Here is a 21,976-nt window from a genome sequence, read left to right as displayed (position 1 = left end):
GAAATGTAAACCCACACCGATGTGTTTATTGATACGTAAAGCCCATGTCAAGTTGAATCTGAAGGAAAATGAAGGATAGAAGTGTGACCGTATAAACAAATGGCGCTTGTTGTTTCATGTGAACCCCTATGTGACACTAATCCAGAAATGCATGCCAGGGGCCGTTGAAATATGCTATGCATTACTAGCAGTGATGTTTCTGGAGCTGTACATGTGACAAGATTTATATACCAATGTTCTCAATCAGATTCTAGGGATCAATTAATCACACTATCAATAACAAAGAAACAGGTGTGCTTTCTAAAGGCTTGTGCTTGCTGAAGGCAATCTTTTCCTCCCTACTGGTACGACCTTGTAAATGCAGTTTGGAATTTTTCTTCTGTTTGGTGCTAGGAAAATTGAAAGCTGAATTCTTGCTAGGATAAAGCAGGTATGGGCTTGTATTCATTGACCCTATGACTTTAACCACAGTCACTAGTGTAGTGCTTTGTGGGCTCCATTAGGCACAGTTCATTTTAATGATGAAAACGGCAAGGCTTAGTGGTGGAACGAACAGCTGGGCCGCCCTGAACAGGCACTAAAAGGACCTTCACTGCTCTGGGTAGGACACATTTTAATGGTCTGTTTAGTTTAGCTGGTGAATATAATATGGCCTTTCTATGAGTTTTTGGTTCAAGATATATATATATATTTTTTTTCCTCATATTTCTCTTGAGTTTTTATTAAAAGGTTAGTAAAAGACTAATAAAAGCATGTAGGATGGTAGGGATCTGCAGATAAGAGATGACAATGAATTTCTGGAAAAGGAAAAATAGTTGAACTGCATTGGTTGATGAAGCAGGATCAAAAAAGTGATCACCTGGAGGAAGTGGCAGGGGGAGAGGGAACCAGTAGATCCAGCAACACCCCAGGGAGTTGGCCAGTAGAAGAGAGCAGAATTGCAAATACAAGGTCTATTTGAAAGTTGAGAACAAAACCAGAGTTCTCCCCTGCCACCTCTTTTTCTCCTTCACACACAATGCTTACTCTTGCATGTAAAGGGGTATGGGGAGGGGGTCTTCAGGCACAGATAGAGCCAACTCATAGATTATTAAAAATAATTTGATGATTCCACGAATTGTAACAAAAGTCCCTTCCATTTTCATTTCTTTATTTATATGAACAATGTTTTTCAATGTGTATATCCAGAAAAATAGCAACCAAATCGAGGCTGAAATATATGTCAGTAATATTCCAAACAAATGAGCTGATTGAACAAAAACATCCCACACGTGGCTGCCACTTATCCCTGTACAGATGCACTACTTCAAGGAGGATGCTCACGCAAGCTTTGGGTTGAATGGCGCCCCCTGCAGTTGTGCAGGGCGTAAGATGCTGAACTGAACGGAGGGGCCCTGTATAATTCCTTTTACTTAGGGGCATTTTTACATTTTGTGTTTGATAATTATGTATCAATAGTTGTTATATGCTGTATTTATACTTTTGCTCAATTGTGAACTAATTATAGCTTAATTGAGAAGAAAAAGTTAATAAAGGATTCAAGGATTATAGAATGCAGAAAAAAGTATAATTTCAATTTATATATATTTTTGTTGCAGATGAATGTAGAGTGTTCAACAAAATATATGTTTATTCAAGCACCAATATATAACAAATGAGAATATAACAATAAATTTCCGTAGGGGAAGTGAAATAGAAATAGGAGTCCAAGTTGAAAAAGGAATGTTACAAGTTATCAACAATAAAGAAGAGCTAGTTCATGTATTTTGAAAATGAGCAATAGAGGGTATCAAATATTGCATATAGATTCCATTGGATACATTTATGAGATCTGTAAAAGTGATGTAACAGAGTTATTTAAAAATTTCAGTATTTACGGTATACCAGAAATTACATTTGTAGCAAGTGTTTACTCTATGATGAAACATTTTGTATGTGAACCCAAAGTCATCTAAAGGTTACCTAGTTTTTCAGAGTTCTTTTTGGGGATATGACAACAAACAAAATATAATTAAAATCCTTGGAATGGTGGACAGTCAGGCATTTATCAATAGGAGGAAACTGAAGAGATTCTTCTTTAAATGTTTTGAAGCAGTTGTCTGAGAATATTTGGACAAGTTTTACAGATCCTGGGGCTTTATGCTCACATGTAAGAGGACAGTTTAATGGCTGCCTCCTTATCTTTGTATCCTGAAGTTATGGTTGTCTACCTTAAAAAGAGGTTGCACTCGCATACATAAGGATTTGTTAGCCTTTCAATTCTCTTGTACTTAAATGTAGATGGTCAACCAAGGATTGTCAAATATTTGAGGAAAAACAGCAGTATGAAATGGAAAGACTGTGAAAAGCAAACTAAAAAACTTATCCTGAGCAATGGAGGCAATTAAGATAGTGGAGAAATTACAACAAAACAAATCAAAACAAACTCTCCTTGGAGAAATTAAAGAAGGTATTGCATTCCTAAAACAATAATAGGATGCCAAAAAAAAAAATCAGATAACAAAAAGAACTCTTAGAAATTAAGTCTAACTGGAAATTAAAAAAAAAAAAAGACTCAATAAAAGAGTTGTAAGACAAAGTTAAAGAAATGTTCCAGGATGTAGAAAAAAAAGCTGTCAAAGATTTAGAAAATACAGGAAAGATAGTTAAATGAAGCAGAGATTCCACCCAGGGAATCAAATATTTGATGAATTGAAGTTTCAGAGAAAGAGAGGAACAAAAAAGAAGGTTGATGGGGAAGTGAGAATCATAAACATTAGATGAAAGGGCCATTTAACCTTGATGCCAAATCCATTCTCCTTTGAGTAGCACAGGGGTCATGACATTGTAATAAGAGGAAAAATAATTTATCGACCAACATAGTCTTGCCATAAGTTTTATTAATAAAGTCACAATTATAAAGCTTATCAGGTTTTGGTTGTTGGAATCAATTTATAGACAAAGCAAAAAAAATGCTATAATTATTATGGTTATAACAGAATGTACATTTCCATTCTTGAAAAAAAGTGAAGGTATAGTTGAAAGAGATTTGGAGATAAAAGATTGGAAGAAAGGTGTAGGAGGGATGTGGACCCTAAGATGCTCATCTTATAAAAGTAGGAAGTGATGAGATACTCTTTTTATGTTATGGAATAATAGAGGTTCAATATTATTCAATGTAGCCATTAGAAGGTATGACAATCGTGGAATCCAATTAACGTCCATAATTTGAAGTGATGCAGAGAGAAGGGGAAAGGAGAAGAGTATAAATGAGATACATTTTAATCATGCATAGCATACTAGTTTGCTAGGACTGTCATAACAAAGTACCACAAGGAGAATCTGTTCCACTCTTTTCTTCTAGCTTCTGGTAGCTTTAGGTGTTCCTTGGCTTGTAGACGGCGTTCCTCCTGTGTCTTCACATAGTCTTCCCTCTATGCATAGCTGTCTTTGTGTCCAAATTTCCCTTGTATAAAGGTACTCCAAGATTTCTGTCCCCTGGATATTTAATCAAACACTAATATAGGTACTGCTGTGAAGGGATTTTGCAATAATTAAAGTCCCAAGTCGGTTGATTGTAAGATATAATCCAGGTAGGCGAATCTAATCACATGCGCCCTTTAGAAGCAGAAAGTTTTCTCTGGCTGGTTGTAGAAGTAGAAGTCAAAGAGATTCAAATTATGAGAAGGATTCGATATACTATTGCTGTCTTGCAGACAGGAGGGCCACATGATAAGAAATGTGGTTGCCTCTAGAAGCTGAAAATGGTTTCCAACTGACAGCCAGCAAGAATTCAGGACTTTGGTCCTACGGGTGCAAATAACTGAATTCTGACATTAATGTGAATAAGCTTAAAAAAGGACCTCAAACCAGATGAGAATATAGCCAGCTGACATCTTGATTTCAGTCTAAGCAGAGAACCCAGCCATGCCATGCCAGATTTTTGATCTATAGTAATAAATGGATGCTGTTTCAAGCTGCTGAGTTTTTGGTGATGGTTATGTCACAATGAAAAACTAATACAAGTATCTTTTTTTTTTTTTTTTGCGGTACGTGGGCCTCTCACTGTTGTGGCCTCTCCCATTGCGGAGCACAGGCTCCGGACGCACAGGCTCAGTGGCCATGGCTCACGGGCCCAGCCGCTCCGCGGTATGTGGGATCTTCCCGGACCGGGGCACGAACCCATGTCCCCTGCATCGGCAGGTGGACTCTCAACCACTGCGCCACCAGGGAGGCCCACAAGTATCTTTTAAAGAGCATAAAATTTTAATCTGAAGGCCAATTTTCCCATTTTTTCAATGGATCATTCTTTTGGTGCTATACCTAATTGTAAATAGGACAATGTCACAAACATTTTCTTTTATGTTTTCTTCTAGAATTTTTATAGTTTTAGCTCTTACATTTAGATCTGTGATCCATTTTGAGTTAATTTTTGTGGATGGTATTAGGTAAGGATCCCTATTAGTTCCCTTGGGCTGCCATAACAAAAGACCGTGACAGGCATTTATTCTCTCCCGGTTCTGCATTTAATTTTTCAGTTACTTCAGAAGTCTGCAGTTAAGATATCAGCAGGTCTATTCTCCCTTCAAAGACTCTAGAGAAGAATCTTTTCTTGCCTCTTCTGGTTTCTGGCGGTTGCCAATAACCCTCCGTGTTCCTTGGCTTGTGGCAGCATAAGTCCAATCTCTGCCTGAACCTTCAAATGGACTTCTTCATTGTGTCTCCATGTGTGCTCTCTCCTCGCCCTTATAAGGATACCCAGCATTGGCTTTAAGGCTCGCCCTGATCCAGTATATCCTCATCTTAACTAATTATATCTGCAAACACCTTATTTTCAAATAAGGTCACATGCTGAGGTTCCAGGCGGACCTGAATTTTGGAGGGACACTGTTCAACCCAGTACTGGATATAAGTTCATTCTTTTGTTTTGTTGCTGAATTTGGTTTACTAATATTTTGTTAAGGATTTTCACATTTATGTTGATAAAGGGTATTGATCTGTAGTTTTCTTTCCTTGCAGAGTCTTTGCCTGGCTTTGGTATCATAAAATAAAATTGGCAACTGTTCTTTCCTCTTTTATTTTCTGAAAGAGTTTGTGAAGAATGGTTACTATTTGAATATTTGATCAAATTCAGTCCACTGATGTCATTTGGACCTGGGCTGTTTTTTTTTTTTAAATGGGAATATTTAAAATTACTAATTTAAATTCTTTACTTCTTTACTTGTTTTAAGTACATTGAATTTCTATTTTTTTTCTTGAACCAAGTTGGGTAATTTCTAGATATTTGCCCTTTTTCTCTAAGTTTTCTAATTTATTAGTATAAGGTCATTCAGAATATTCCCTTGTAGTCTTTTAAACTTTGGTTAGGGCCTATAGTGATGTCCCACTTGCATTGCTAATTCTTATAACTTATGTCTTTTCTCTTTTTTTCTTGGTCAGTCTGGTTTAAGATGTATCAATTTTGTTGATCTTTTAAAAGAACCGACTTTTGGTTTCAATAAATTTCTCTATTGTTTCTCTTTTTTATTGATTTTCACTTTAAGTTAAATTTTTCCTTTTTTTCTTGCTTTGAATTTAATTTGTTACTCTTTTTTTAGTTCATTAAAGTGAAAATGTAGGGCTCCCCTGGTGGTGCAGTGGTTGAGAGTCCGCCTGCCGATGCAGGGGACACGGGTTCGTGCCCCGGTCCGGGAGGATCCCACATGCCGCGGAGCGGCTGGGCCCGTGAGCCATGGCCGCTGAGCCTGTGCGTCTGGAGCCTGTGCTCCACAACGGGAGAAGCCACAACAGTGAGAGGCCCGCGTACTGCAAAAAAAAAAAAAAAGTGAAAATGTAGATTAATGATTTAAGACCTTCTTTTATAATGCAGCTGTTTTAAGCTATAAATTTCTCTTTAAACACTGTTTGCTGCATCCCATGTTTTTTGATATCTTGTGTTTTCATTTTAGTTCAGTTAAAATTATTTTTTAAGTTCATTTGCAGTTTCTTCTTTGAACCTTGAGTTATTTAGAGTGGGTTGCTTCATTTTCAAATATTTATGGATTTTCAATTTTTGTTGTTTTTGATTTCTAATTTAATTCATTTGATGTCGGAGAACATACTTTGAATTACTTTAATTCTTTAACTTTTTGATACTTATTTTATGGCCTAGCATATGGTATCTCCTAGAGACTACTCCATGTGCACTTAAAAGATGTTTATTCTGCTGTTGTTGGTTAGATGTTCTCATAAAACTCAGGTAAGTCAAGTTGGTTAGTAGAGGCATTCTTCTGTATCCCCTTTGATTTTCTTTCTAGTCCTGTCGGTTACTGAGAGTGTCCGATTATGTTGTTGAATTATTTCTTCTTTCGCTGTCAGTCTCATTTCATGGATTTTGATGCTCTGCTGTTAGGTCATTATTTTTTCAGATATCTTATCTACCCCTTTATATTTCTTATCTCTTCCTAGGACTCTCATCACATGTATGCTGCTTATGCTTGATATCTCATAGGTCTCTGAAGCTCTGTTCATTTTTCTCCACATTTTTCCTTTCTCTTCTTCAAATTGGATAATTTCTATGGATATATCTTTAATAGTCTTAATTCCTTCTCTGCTATCTCATTTCATGAGTTGTTGAACCCATCTAGTGAATTTTTCATTGTAATCATTACGTCTTTCAATTCTGGAATTTCCATCTGACCATTTATATATATATATTTTTAAGATTTCTTATATTTGAGTCTGTTAATGCATTTTCCTTGAATTTTTTAGCCATGGTTTCTTTGAATTCTTTGAACATTTTATAAAAAATGCTTTGAAGTCTTTGTCTACTGAATACAACTTCCTTACCCGCTCAGAGTTAATTTTTGTTGACAGCTTATTTTCCTGAATATAGGTCACACTTTTCTACTTCTTCACTGTCTATAAATTTTTGTTGAAAACCTGACTCTTAGATAATATGGTGCAGCAAATATGATTTTGAGTTTTTGCCTCGAGGATGACTATTGCTGCTGTTGTATTTTGTTTTCGTTGTTTGGCTTGTTTTCATTTATTTTGTTTTTAGTAATGTTTCTGAACTTAATCTGTTGAATCTGTCTTCCCTGTGATGTGTGGCTGCTTCTGTCTCTGCTCAGTTTTTTTTAAAACTTTAATAAACAGTCTTAGCTTGGCTTTATAGAGGCTCCTCCGTGTCTGCATAGCACGGTGGTCAACCAGTGATGGTCCACAGACACCTTGAGTCTGTAAGATCTCCCTCCTCTGCTGATGGATCTGGGTGTGGGACTGGGAACATGTTTAAAATTCAGTTTTCAAAAATTCACAGACTTACTTTCTGCCAGGTCCTCTTGGGTCTTTCCTGCAGATCTGCATAGCATCCAAGTCAACTGGGGATGTGCAGGTAGCTTGGATATTCTTGAGTCTTCCCTGCACATGTGTGCAGCCTCCCGGTCAACAGGGATCCATGGAGTACCCATTTAGCCCTTCTTTGGCTCTCTCAACTCCAGGATCTCCTTGTCAATTTTCTGATGAGTTGAATGGTCTACTGCTCACCCCAAGTGGGACTGCAACTCAGGGTAATAGAGCCATGGGCTGTCATCACTTGTTTCCCACTGATTTTGCTACTCTAACTCACAGTGTAACTGAGTATGGGTTTTCTGTCCTCAGCACCAAAATCCCCTTCCACAGCAGTGAAACTGCTGGTGTTTACTGCCAGTCCTTCCTTGGAAGCACTACTACATTGGCCCAGCTGGAGTGGTGTGAGGGGGCACTGCAGGTATTGGAGCAACCTTGGTCAAGGATGTACCCACAGTACTTTCCTTAACTTCTGCAGTTTTCCACAAATGCATGTTTCTCCATCTGTTGTTCACCTCTGGTCTTTTTCCAGAGACTGAATTTATTGTTTTAGATCTTTCCCCCTTCCAAATTTAGATTGTTTCTTGGGGGCTAGGATTTGACCATCTCTTCATTCTGCCATATCCATATCCCTCATCGTCATTTTTGAAAGATACTTTCCTTGGGTGTAGAATTTTTAAACTTAGTGTTATCTTTCTTTCTGCACTTTAAAGATGTCTGTCCACACTCTTCTGGCTTGCAGAGTTTCTGATGAAAAGTCTATTATAATTCTTAACTTTGTTCCTCTATGTGTGATATGCCTGTTTTCTCTGATTAGCTTCAAGATTTCTTCTTTGCTGTTGGTTTTTAATGGTTTGTATATGATGTGTATACATGTGTGTGTTTTATCCTACTTGGTGTTTTCTGAACTCCTTTGATCTCTGCTTTGGTGTCTGTAATTAATTTGAGGGAATTTTTAGTCATTATTCCTTTGATGATTTTTTTGCCTGTCTTTTTTTTCTATATTCAAAATTACAGGTGTGGTAGTCCGTTTGGAATTTTCCTACTACTTTTGGATACTCTGCTCTATTTTGTTTTGTTTTGTTTTTTTGCTGTCTTTTTATCTTTCTGTTTTAATTTGGGTAATTTCTGTTGCTGAGAGATTGAGTTCAACTGATTTTATTCTCAGTTGTACTGAGACTACTAATAAGTCTGTCGATGGCGTTCTGCATTTCTCTTACCATATTGTTCATTTCTACATTTCCATCTGATTCTTTATTATTCTATCTCGCTGCTGAAATTCCTCATATATTCATTATGTTGCCCACCTTTTATATTAGAGCTTTTAATACATTAATTACATGTTTTCTTCCATCTTTATTGAGATATAATTGACATATAACACCATGTAATTTTAAGGTATACAGAATGATGGTTTGATATACACAGATTTTGCAAAATGATTACCGCAGTAAGGTTAGTTAACACATCCGTCACTTTCACATACTTACCTTTTTTTTGGTAATGAGAACTTTCAAAATCTACTCACTTAAGTTTCAAGTAAAAAATACGGTACTGTATTTTTACCATGTACTGTATATTTACCAGTACTGTATATTTACCATGCTATAAGTTAGATCACATAACTTATTTATTTTAGAACTGGAAGTTTATACACTTTGACCACCTTCAGCCGTTTCCCCGACATCCATACTTCCACCCCAGCAGTGACAAATCTACTTTCTGTTTCTGTGGGGTTTATTTTTTTCAGATTCCATATATAAATGAGATCATACATTATTTGTCTCTGTCTAAATTTCCTTCCTTTTTATGGTTGAATAATATTCCATTGTGTATATGAGCCACATCTTCCTTGTCCCTTCATCTATTGATGGACGTTTAGGTTGTTTAGATGTCTTAGCTATTGTAAATAATGCTGCAGTAAATATGGGGTTGCAGACGCTTCTTTGACATAGTGATTTAGTTTCCTTCAGATATATACCCAGATGTGGGATGGCTGGATCATATGGTAGTTCTATTTTAATTTTTTGAGGACCCTCCATACTGCTTCCCATAGTGGCTGCACCAATTCACATTCCCACCAACAGAGCACAAGGGTTCCTTTTTCTCCACACCCTCACCAACACTTGTTATCACTTGTCATTTTGATAACAGCTTATCAAACAGATGTGAGGTGATACCTCACTGTGGTTTTTTTAAAATTTTTTAATTATTTATTATTTATTTTTGGCTGTGTTAAGTCTTCATTTCTGCACGAGGGCTTCCTCTAGTTGCGGCACGTGGGGGCCACTCTTCATCGCAATGCGCGGGCCTCTCACTATCGCGGCCTCTCTTGTTGCGGAGCGCAGGCTCAGTAGTTGTGGCTCACGGGCCTAGTTGCTCCGCGGCATGTGGAATCTTCCCAGACCAGGGCTCGAACTCGTGTCCCCTGCATTGGCAGGCGGATTCTCAACCACTGCGCCACCAGGGAAACCCCCTCACTGTGGTTTTGATTTGCAGTTACCTGATGATTGGTGATGTTGATCCCCCTTTCATGTACCTGTTGGTCATTTGTATGTCTTCTTTAGAAAAATGTATATTCAGGTCTTTTTCTCATATTTTAATTGATTTTTTTTCACTATTGAGTTACATGAGTTCCTTATATAATTTGGATATTAACGCCTTATCAGATACATGACTTTCATGCAATCCAGTAGGTCACTGGCTGTGGTTTGCTGTTGGGGGTGATTGCTAATTTGGCTCTCTGGTCAAGTAGGGCCTCCAGCTGTATCCACAGTTGAGTTGGCTTGGAGACCATGTTCTACAGTTAGACAAAGTTGCTGTCTGTAATCCCGGGTTGGGTGGAATCGCAGGCTATATGCTCTGTGACTCCATGCCTGGGCAAAGCCACAGTCTGTATTCAGCAATCAAGCAGGGCCATATGCTGGGCTCCACTGCCGAGTGGGGTTGTATGCTGGACTCTGAAGCTGAGCATTACTGTAGACTGGGCTCTGAGGCTGCTCTGGGTCATTATTTAGGCTCCGTGATTATGCAGGGTCAGGGTCAACAGTTGGGCAAGGCTGCTGGCTTGGGTCGCTGCCCATATAGTTTATAGGATGTGCTCTGCGCCTACTGGGCATCTGTGGCATGTTTCCCGATGGGGCAGGACTGGAGGTTGTGCTCGGAAGTTGGGTGGGACTGCAAGTTTGTACCCTTGCTTGGTGGGCCATAGGATGTGCTCCATGGACACTTAGCTCTTTGGCTTGGGATTCAAACAGACAGAACTGTCAACTGAGCTTTCTGCCCGCATGGGGCCACAGCTTGGCTCTGAAAATGGGCAGAGCTGCTAGCTGGGATCTCTTCTTGGACACTGTGGTGAGCAGGAACCTGGTGTGTCAACAGGGTCTGAGCAGCGGTTGCTATAAGCTCTGACACCTTCTCCATCTCTATTTGATCCCCAGTGGCTAAGCTCCAAAGGTTCCCCCAGTGATTCCCATGAGGTCAGACCCAAGTGAGTCTCCCAGGAAACATCCCTCAATGCTGGGGAAGCTGAATATCCACCTTGGGTTATCTTTTTCATACTGGGGAAACTGTAGGCCCAGGGGTGCCCTCGGTTAAGCATTGTGTCGGCCTGGGGGAGGGTTGATGCAGTCAGTGAAACCGCTCCTTTTTTCTTTGTAATGCTGTCCTTCTGGATCTCTGTTGTCCAGGGGTATATTTCAGCCTCACCCTCTGGGTTTTGGGATTTTCACAGTGGTGTCTGGTCCATGGATAGTTGCTATCTTCTTGTAAAGGAGAACTGAAGTCAGGAATCACCTATGTTGCCATCTTGATGACGTACGTCACTTTATCTAGTTATATTATTTAAAATTCTGTCTCTGGTAGTTCTGACATCTGGGTCAGATCCAAGTCGGCTTCTGTTGATCGCTTTGTCTTCTTGGCAGGGTGTTTTGTTTTTCTTTGCTTTTTCACTTGTCACCTAACAGTGTTTGAAAGCTGGTTATCTAGGGTAGAACAGTAGAGACTGAAGTAGATATTATTCATGCCCAGAAATGGCATATCTTTTATTTTGTTAGTCTTTCCATGTGGGAGGTTGACCGTCTCATGAGTACTCGAACTGCGCTTGGTTAGGTTGGGGTTTTCATCAGTGTACCACAGACTTAGCTCCTGTCTTAGTCTTAGTTTTAACTTGTGCTTCGAATGATGGCTGGTTTTCAGAGAAGGTTCCTCAATGTCTGCTCAAGCCTCAAGTTTAAGTTTTTCCATTGTGACTGCACTTGAGGGAGCATCAGTCTCCATAGTCTCCCTTCTCCCAGCTGTACACTGATGTTACTTGCTGCTCAGTGCCTGGTAGCCTCATGGTAAGCCGAGCAGGTATTCTTCTTAGGAAGGAGCTGTGTCTCTGTGCCCCAAGGATGGGGTCATCTCAGATCCTGCCCCTCTTTCTTAGGTAGGAGACTTTTAAGAGTTTGGTCCAGGATGTTTTCTTGCCCCTACTCCAGGGCTAGAGGGTATTTTTGTGTTCTCTTCTCTCAGCTGCAATGGGTCTTAACCTTGGCTGGGGGCAACAGGGTTTACTGACATTCTCCGGAAAATGAAGGCTTTTGTTCCTGAAGGGAGATAAAGGTGGAGTATCCAGGTGGGCCTTTGCATTTTTCTACAGTGGCTCTATTCCATCACAAGAGAGGTTTTCTCTGATTCTCAACGGCAGCTTTATTGACATTTTGGATTGGATAGTTCTTTGTTGTAGGGAGTTATACTATGTATTGCAAAATGTTTAGTAACTACTGGGCACCAGTAGCATCCTTCCAGGTATGGAAATAAAATTGTCTCCAGACATTGCCAAATATCCTCTTGGAGGTATAATTGCCCCCTAATTAGAACCACTGCTCTGAACTCTCACCTTGCACCCAGTTTTCTCCTGAGAACCCAGGAGGTCCATGGAGAAGAGCCTGTGAACATTTGTGAATTACCCTTGTGTCTGAAGATCCCACAAGTTCTATATTCTCACACTAGGTGACATTCAGACCTGGTTAACAATTTCAGAAGTTTGTTAAAAATGTTTAGCTGAATTCTCCTTACTGGCTTCTAAGGGGTTCCATGTCTGCTCCAATAAGCAAGTGCTTGCAGCCTGTTACTCCTTAGAGGCATTGGTCTATCCTTAGATTTTGGATTAGTTGGTTATGCTGTGACTTCAGCTGCCTGGTGGGTTTCATAAAAGTTGTGAATTTACAGACATACAGGATTTTTTTTTTTTTTTTTTTTTTTGCTTTATGTTTGGCAACAACACCCTTTCCAGCTTTCTATACCTTAAGTGGAAGCCGGAAGTCTGGCATATATAATTTAAAAATTTTCTCAACTATTATGCAGAGAAATTGGAGACTTTCAGAGGTTAAGTAACTTCCGCATGTGCAAGAGATTTGCACCAGTGTCTTTCTAGCTGTAAACACAAGTTTATTCCACAGTGTTATTCTGACTCTTTACTTAAGTGATAGTGTGTTAGGTTTAACTAGTGACCTTCCCAGGTAGGTTTTATATTCCCCTTTTAATTTATGCTCTAATATAGATTTAGATTGTAGTACAGAAAACTACTGGGCAGAATGAGAGAGGAGTACTCGTAGACCAGTTTGTTATTATGGGTGTCAGCCTACTGTCATGTCTCTCCCAGAGGTATCAAATTCAGATGTCTGTAGAGGCCAGGCAAGAAATATAAATGAGTGAAGTGTGCTGGGTCTGTGATCACTATCATTTTCCTTGACACTTGTGGCTTTACTTTTGAGAGTGGCAGGGATACAGAGAAATATTTCATCATAAGAAAAACAGCAGAGCAAGCAGAATGATATGTGAGTACTCTGTCTCTCTCTCTGCCTAAGGACTGGTAGAATTTATTTGACCTTCCCCCCTTGTTTTTTAGATTGAGGCATGTTGTGACAGTTCCTGGGCACTGTCTACTGTTTTAAAAAGTCACCCATTAAAGTTACCTGTCTGCTCCTGAGATCATTTCCTTCAACATTAAATATTTGCCAAGCACCCACCACTTGCCAGGCTCTATTCTAGGCTCTGAGGATGTAGCAATGAAGTCAGCAAGGCTTGCCTTTATGGAGCTTACATTTTGGTTTGTGGTCTGCAACAGGGAGAGTGGGGACCCTAGACATTAATAACACTGCCTAAAGAGCATGCTGCCACCACGCACCATTGATGTTGCCGAATTTTTTAATTTTCCAAGAGAAGCCAGAAGTCGGATTTTGACTGCAATTTTCTTATTTTAAAATACTGGCTCAATATGTTTTAAATTACTGTGGAGGTCAAACAAAACATGTTTGCAGACAGAATCTGGCTTGCGACCTCTGTCTAACACCATTTTTGCCCTTGCTGGTCTGCTTGAGAAGAAAAATGCAATGGAATGACAGCTGTAGCCATGCTAATTCCCTTCTCTGGAAGCAATGAACCAGTTGTCAGAGATTTGGCAATGCCAGGATTTAATTTGCAATACAAGGTCAACAATTTCAGTGAAAGCCATTTTAAGATCAGCCTTAAAACAAACCAAAAAAAAAAGTGACTGTACAAATTAGATTTTTAGTGATTATTAACCTGGGCCCAACAGGATATGGTCAACGGGTTACTTGCAAGCAGGCTACATGGCAGTTATCAACCTGCTTGCAAGTTTGAGGCCAGATTTTAAAACGTGATTCCTATTGTAGGCTGCTTGAATTTCAACAAACATGCTACTCCATGGTCCAAAGTTGTAGCCAGAGTGAAAATTTCATAATGGTGCTCATTAGTTCATTAAGTCAAGTGTTCCTGAAAAGCCAAAAACAAAGTTTGGCTTGATAAATTGATAGCGTTTATAACTGTTATTTTTCTTTTCTTTCTTTTTTCTTTTCTAATGAAAAGAACGCTACTTTGGACTTTCTTGACAATATAGGTCATACAGATAGTTTGGCAAATATATCAGTTTTCTGATTGGCTCCATCTTTTGCGAGTTATACAAGTGATAGGTTTTTAGGGGGTGTGGTGGCTGTTCGTAACGCACTAATTTATTGAAATTATGATTTGCTGACAGATTCTACCCATTGTTCTCTGAACTTATCATTCTCATTTTCATCGCCCCTCTGTGCTCATAGCTCTTCTCCGTCCATCTTTTTCTATTTGTCTCCTAATCCTGCCCACTCCTCAGACTTCACTCTGCTGTCCGTGTGTCCTTCTCACCGATCTGGCCTCTGGCACTGGCCTCACACCTATTTTCTTCATCTACTTGTCGCAACTTTTAGTAATTGGGTCATATTTTACTTTTTAGCAGTTCTTTCCTACTTCGGAGGCCTTCAAATTAAATTCCCAGGAATTGCACTGGGAACACACATTCAGGTATCAATGTTTAGGCCAGAACCAATACATTGCCCACGTCTCTTTATGCCCTACAGCCAGGCCACATGCTCTCTGATTCTTCTACAGCTCACTGGTGGCTCGATTCTTCTTCTTTTTTTTTTTTTTTAACATCTTTATTGGAGTATAATTGCTTTACGATGGTGTGTTAGTTTCTGCTTTATAACAAAGTGAATCAGTTATACCTATACATATATCTCCATATCTCCTCCCTCTTGCGTCTCCCTCCCACCCTCCCTATCCCACCCCTCTAGGTGGACACAAAGCACCGAGCTGATCTCCCTGTGCTATGTGGCTACTTCCCACTAGCCATCTATTTTACATTTGGTAGCACATATATGTCCATGCCACTCTCTCACTTCGTCCCAGCTTGCCCGTCCCCTTCCCCGCATCCTCAAGTCCATTCTCTACATCTGCGTCTTTATTCCTGTCCTGCCCAGAGGTTCTTCAGAACCAGTTTTTAAAAAAATTTAGATTCCATATATATGTGTTAGCATACGATATTTGTTTTTCTCTTTCTGACTTACTTCACTCTGTATGACAGATTCTAGGCCCATCCACCTCCCTGCAAATAACTCAATTTCATTTCTTTTTATGGCTGAGTAATATTCCGTTGTATCTATGTGCCACATCTTCTTTATCCATTCATCTATCAATGGACTTAGGTTGCTTCCATGTCCTGGCTATTGTAAATAGAGCTGCAATGAACACTGTGATACGTGACTCTTTTTGAATTAACGGTTTTCTCAGGTTATATGCCCAGTAGTGGGATTGCTGGGTGGTATGGTAGTTCTATTTTTAGTTTTTTAAGGAACCTCCATACTGTTTTCCATAGTGGCTGTATCAATTTACATTCCCACCAACAGTGCAAGAAGGTTCCCTTTTCTCCACACCCTCTCCAGCATTTATTGTTTGTAGATTTTTGATGATGGCCATTCTGACTGGTGTGAGGTGATACCTCATTGTAGTTTTGATTTGAATTTCTCTAATGATTAGTGATGTTGAGCATCCTTTCATGTGTTTGTTGGCTATCTGTATATCTTCTTTGGAGAAATGCCTGTTCAGGTCTTCTGCCCATTTTTGGATTGGGTTTTTTTTTGATATTGAGTTGCATGAGCTGCTTGTAAATTTTGGAGGTTAATCCTTTGTCAGTTGCTTCATTTGCAAATATTTTCTCCCATTCTGAGGGTTGTCTTTTCATATTGTTTATGGTTTCCTTTGTTGTGCAAACTATCAAAAGTTAAATACAAAGAAAAATATTAAAAGCAGCACGGGAAAAACAACAAAAAACACACAAGGGAATCGCCATAAGGTTAACAGCTGATATTTCAGCAGAAACTCTGAGAGCCAGACGGGAGTGGCAGGACATATTTAAAGTGATGAAAGGGAAAAACCTACAACCAAGATTACTCTACCCAGCAAGGATCTCATTCAGATTTGATGGAGAAATTAAAACCTTTACAGACAAGCAAAAGCTAAGAGAGTTCAGCACCACCAAACCAGCTTTACAACAAATGCTAAAGGAAATTTTCTAGGCAGGAAACACAAGAGAAGAAAAAGACCTACAGTAACAAACCGAAAACAATTAAGAAAATGGTAATAGGAACATACATATTGATAATTACCTTAAAGGTAAGTGGATGAAATGCTCCAGCCAAAAGACATAGACTGGCTGAATGGATACAAAAACAAGACCTGTATATATGCTGTCTACAAGAGACCCGCTTCAGACCCAGGGACACATACAGACTGAAAGTGAGGGGATGGAAAAAGATATTCCATAAAAATGTAAATCAAAAGAACGCTGGAGTAGCAATTCTCATATCAGACAAAATAGACTTTAAAATAAAGACTATTACAAGAGACAAGGAAGGACAGTACATAATGATCAATCCAAGAAGAAGATATGATAATTGTAAATATTTATGCACCCAACATAGGGGCACATCAATACATAAAGCAAATGCTAACAGCCATAAAAGGGGAAATCGACAGTAACACAATCATAGTAGGGGACTTTAACACCCCACTTTGATCGATTATTCTTTATTACCTCTGTTTGGCAGGCTGTCTCTCAGTTGTAAGGCATATGACTACAAACCCCAAATTCCAGCTCATGGAGACTTGGAGAGTGACATTCCTTATTGCAAATGATACTTGATCTAAGCTCCCAGAGATTCCAAGCAGGGAGGGAACTTCTGCCACACCTTTTACTCATGAGACCAAGGAATACTCGGTTTTATACTTCTCTAGTGATACCTGCTTTTAAAATGATACACCACTTGGTTCTATCAAAGTATTTTCTAGATTCAACTACATGCTTTCTATGAGAAAATTAAGGGATCGTGATCTTATTTCACAGCTGTACTCAGCCTTACTGTACCAGTATTGCATTCTGAATACTGGTGCAGAAAGATGTTTAAAATGCAGCCTTCTGTGAAGGGAGAGAAGTGGTCTGCCTCATTTGGGAGTCTCCTGAGCACTGTATTGATGTGAATAGAGCCAACCTGTGCTTCTTGGCTTGCATGTTTTGAATTCTATGTCTCCAAATAAATTTATGATGAGAAAAACATGACCAACTTTACAAATTACAAACATTTTAAAGACAAATATTAACTGTTAGATTGATACCAAATTCAAGGAAACAAAAGAAAACAGATTTCCACTTCACGTTCATTCCCAGTAATAGATGTTTTTGAATTCCTCTTCAGTCACTGTGCCATGGAAAAAACAAGCAAGTTGAACTTCAATTTCTGTTACTTGACTAAAATTTTCTCATTTTGATGTCAGTTTTTTCTTCTAAATAATTTTACACGTATTTCCCTTATTTTAGGAAGTAATCGATATACCCTTTGCATCTTTCATGTCGCTCTTACATAAAAAAGAGTTTTAAAATTAACACTAAAAGGACTGAAATCTTTCCTTTTGCAACATTGATTGCCATGTAAGAGCTCACTTGCCCTTTGTAGAGTGACTTTTTAAAACTATGACTGAGACCTCTGAATAAAAAAAAATATGCCATATATATCATTCATACACGATGTACTTTGTTTTACTGCCACATACTGATAACCATTTCAAAAGGGCAAATTCCAAGTTTAAAAGGCTCTTTTGATGACTATTTACAGTAATCTAATAAATGCTGGGACTATCACTCATTTCCCATTTATTATAATCATCTGGCCCCGGATTGTATTCTAGTGTAGTATTTTTATCAATTGAAATAATATCAAATGGAATAGCTTACAGATTGAATTTGATAATTTATTGCGTGACTCTAGGAGTTTTATGAGTGTTACAAACACATTTCCTTTGGTGAAGTGTGTGTGTTCCATATCTTTGCTGGATAATGTTCTCAGGATTTAATCTGCTTGGTACCTAAGTACACATATCTACCATTGACTTTATCAGATATTATCTACTATGACAGTCGCAGAACGAGATTCTAATTTTTAAAAAGAGAAATATAAAAGCTACCAAAAGCATGTGACAGCAAGTTTTCATCATAAACTTCAGTGCAGTCTGTACTGGCCACATTTTAGGCATAAACACGGGAAGTATAGGCTGTCTAGATGAAGTTTGAACTTTCCCTACAGATTACTTTTGTAAAACATCTCGTGACGATTTGCCAGCTCTCAGTTTATTAGGCTAAGCTAAGCAAACAAGAACAACCATGAAAACAAGTTACCATCTGTACAGCATGGCGAACTATACTCAATATTTTGTAATAACCTATAAGAGAAAAGAATCTGAAAAGGAATATGTATATGTATAATTGAATCACTGTGCTGTACACTGGAAACTAACATGACATTGTAAATCAACTATACTTCAATAAAGTTTAAAAAAATTTTTAAAGAAGGCACCAAATCAAATCCTATTGACTTTATACTGAGATTTTGGGGGACCATTAAGAAGTATCATAGCTCTATCTCTCCTACTCCAAATTGCTTAATATGTCTTAAAATGGGACCAGTTTATTCTAGTTTTCAACTGTTTTTCTTTTTTAGAGGAACTTGACTTAAATCTGTGCATTGCCAAGGGCAAGAAGCCGAGAACATGGATAGACAGGTAAGACTGATAAAACAGTAGCCCCTTCTTTGATTTTTATTTTTTTCTTTAAAAGCAGCCTTTTAAGCTTTGTTTTTCATAATATTACCAGTGGAGGGAAAGTACAGAAGCGAGCAGAAATGTAGTCTCTTTTGCAGCACTTACGAATAAAGAGGATGATTAGCGAGTGTAGCAGACAATGTAATAGCAAAAGAGCCTCTAGAAGTTAAACAAAAGAGCCTTCAGAATTTCCAAGGATTCCCATAATCCATAGTAGGGCTTCACTGTGCCTGTCCACTGTTCTATTTTTGATTAGATTTATAAACACAGCACCACATATTTTCATGTGGCTTATCGCCCAGGGGCAGAATTAGATTGACTGCACTGAAACTGTGAGGCCTGTGAGTTTTGGGCAAGGCCTAGAGTGAAATAAGTAGTGTAATTGTTTTTGTGGAGTGACCGTGGGACCTCCTCTGTTCTGAATTACACATGGCTCAACCCTTTGACCTAACCAGACTCGGCAGTGGCTGGCGGAGCTCCTGAAGCTGTGCTGAAAGGGTCCATCACTGACAAGTTGGAAGGTTCTCTGTCAGGCGAGGTGCGGGCCAACAATCATTAAACTAGAGTAATTACCAGCGAGACCACGTCTGTGAACACCTCAACTTCATTTAACCCGTCATGATGATTTCAACAGGAAGTGCCAACGTGAGAAATTTGTGGAATCCAAATGTAGCATGGGCCCTTTGATTAACAGAAGATATATAAATATAACTTACTAAATTTTGGATCATCTTCAAGGATGTTTTGCCAAATTATTCAAACATTATTATGATGATTTTTTAAAAAATACATAAGGTTTGGGAAAATGCTATAAGCCATAACTAAAGTTCTTTCATTACAATGAGCTTAATTTAAATTCTTGAAAAATAGATGACAGCCCACTGATTTAATGCCTCAAAGGAATCAAAACTGTGGTGGATGCACAGAACTTCTAGAAAAGGTTGGAGAGAATCATATGTGCTGACATTTTTGCATTTGCTGGAAATTTAATCTGTGATTCACATGATAATGACTTAGATGAATATATCTATATCTACGTATGATATGGAAGTCAGTCACCTGAAGTTTTATTTTCGATTAGTTCTTAAATTTTCAAAGGCAGTATAAGCAGAGGACTTTGGTTTACTTTCAAGCACTTGACATTTTTTTCCAAAGCTAGTCCCATTTCTGAAAGATATCTAAAAAGTTTTTATCTACTTTTTTTTTTTCATGGCCAGTTTTACAAATTAAAGGTCTGTATAGGTGTTTTATCTTACAACAACTTGGAAATCATTTAGCATTGAAATGTTTTCTTTCTCATCTGAGGCAACTCAGGCTGAATATTAATTCAGTTCACAGTTAAATGACATTTAATTTTTTTAAAAAGAATATGCAACTTTATATTTTTTGAGTGTTATTCTTCTACTCTGGGAACTCTAAAAGATGAAAATGCAGAGGTCCTTATCAGATCATTTACAGAAGAAAAAACACTATAATACCCTATAAGCCCTCCCAATAAAGTTGCATTCAGCCCTACCCAGTCTTATTCTCATTAGCAGTGAAGAGTGTGCTCCCCACGTAATCTAACATGGAATGCTTAGAGCAGACAGGTGCAAATTGCAAGCTGTTTCACTTTGGCTGTTATCCCTTAAATCGACAAAGTAATAGACTGGGAGAACAAAAAGAGTTCCAGCTCAAGCCGAATAAATGAAAGTCTTAACAGGGACACACCAGCTGGCTAGGAGGATTCAATGTCGTGGACACTAAATGTTACCTTTATGCCACTTGCCAAGGAAGACGGCTTCAATGACACCCCCTACCTTTTATTATTGAGGTGATGTTGCTTCCAAACCGTATTTTGCTTTATTGTAAAGGCAACACGATGGCCGAAGTGGGGGAGAACAGAAGCCAACATACCTGTTCCTGTTTACCATCATTACACTCCTCGCAGCAATTCAGGCATGATTGGGTTCCTGGAGGTGGACCAGATTGGCAGTATTTCTATCCGTGCCTTTTTTTTTTTTTTTTTTTTTTGGCTGATCCTAGCAAAGCTCCAGAGCAGTGAAACAACAAAAACAATCACCACCACCCCTCCTCCCCAACATGATGACGCTACTGAGCTAGTTGGCCGAAGAAAAAAAAACAACAGTGGTTCATGTTAGGAACACCTAAATTAATTTCGTGGAAGAGACATGCCATGCCAGGCTATGTAGGAATCTAAGGTATGCATCTCTGAAAAGGGACCCTGAGTCTGTCATTCCAAAGTTGCTTCTTCCCATGACTCCCCAGTACGCCCTGGAACCGCTGTCTGGAAGAAGGAACTTTAACTTTGGCTCTGAGGCCGCTGAGCGGGTCTGACTGCGGGGTCCTCCGCGCATGTGAAGGAGGGCAAAGACCCCGGAGCCGGCCTTGTTTACAGCCAGACGGGAGAAAACATCCAGACACAGATGCAGGCTGACGGTTTCATGAAGCACAATCGGTTGATCCCAGATGCAATCTGACTGCCCTGAACTGAGCGATGAGCTGTGCAGTATGCAGAATTCACTCTCTTGCTGGTCTGTACCCACCAGGCCTGGAGCCGCGCTGCCCGCGCCCCTCGGCCGTGGCTGTGAGGGCAGCCAGAGCTGGGCGCTGCACCCGGGGACCCGATGCCTCCTGACGACAAATCACATTCTTTTACAAACTTCCTAGGTTTTGGTTGTCGCGGGTTAGAAATGATTTTGTTGCTGTGGCGCACGTTTGTTACTCGATCGTTGATTTCCTTTCGAGTTGAGCGAGTCGGCATCAAAAGATATTTGCTGCTTTTTAATGCAAAGGAAAATATCATCGAAAACACTGTCAGTTCTTACAAATTTCAGGCAGTTTTTTTCCCCCTTTGTTCAGATCACAAAGTATTACTTATTTTCTTCTACACTCTATCATGTACTTATATTTAATAGAAGAACCTTCCCAAAACTTCAGGGAAAGACCTGTAAGAGAAATAGATTTATCACTAAGCACACATATAAATGTGTTACTAGAAACTGGTCATTTTGATTTTAAAGTTAGAGTATATTATATCAGTTAAATAGAAGCGTGAAGGAAAAAAGCCATGAGGAATATCCATAGTAGTGTTAGTTAAGACTTCTATGTATTTTGCTTTCTTTTTTCAGAACTAAATAGATAACAATGAGAAGCAGGAAGATACTAGGGAATAAATTTTGTTTCTTTAATTTAA

The 21,976-nt window shown here is 38.9% G+C and overlaps 1 protein-coding gene across 1 annotated transcript in view; it reads left to right on the top strand.

The window, feature by feature from the left end:
- The window catches only part of OFCC1 (orofacial cleft 1 candidate 1), a 57,373-nt gene that overhangs the window by 11,108 nt on the left and 24,289 nt on the right, over positions 1–21,976 (top strand). The window contains 1 exon segment of the mRNA XM_029244258.1: positions 18,681–18,741. Coding sequence (XP_029100091.1) covers positions 18,681–18,741 — 61 coding nt within the window.

Source organism: Monodon monoceros, unplaced genomic scaffold (genome assembly GCF_005190385.1).
Source record: "Monodon monoceros isolate NGI ecotype Baffin Bay Population unplaced genomic scaffold, NGI_Narwhal_1 Super_Scaffold_3, whole genome shotgun sequence".
NCBI lineage: Eukaryota > Metazoa > Chordata > Mammalia > Artiodactyla > Monodontidae > Monodon > Monodon monoceros.
The sequence above is the reverse complement of the archived record's forward strand: the minus strand, read 5'-3'. Positions and strand labels throughout refer to the sequence as shown.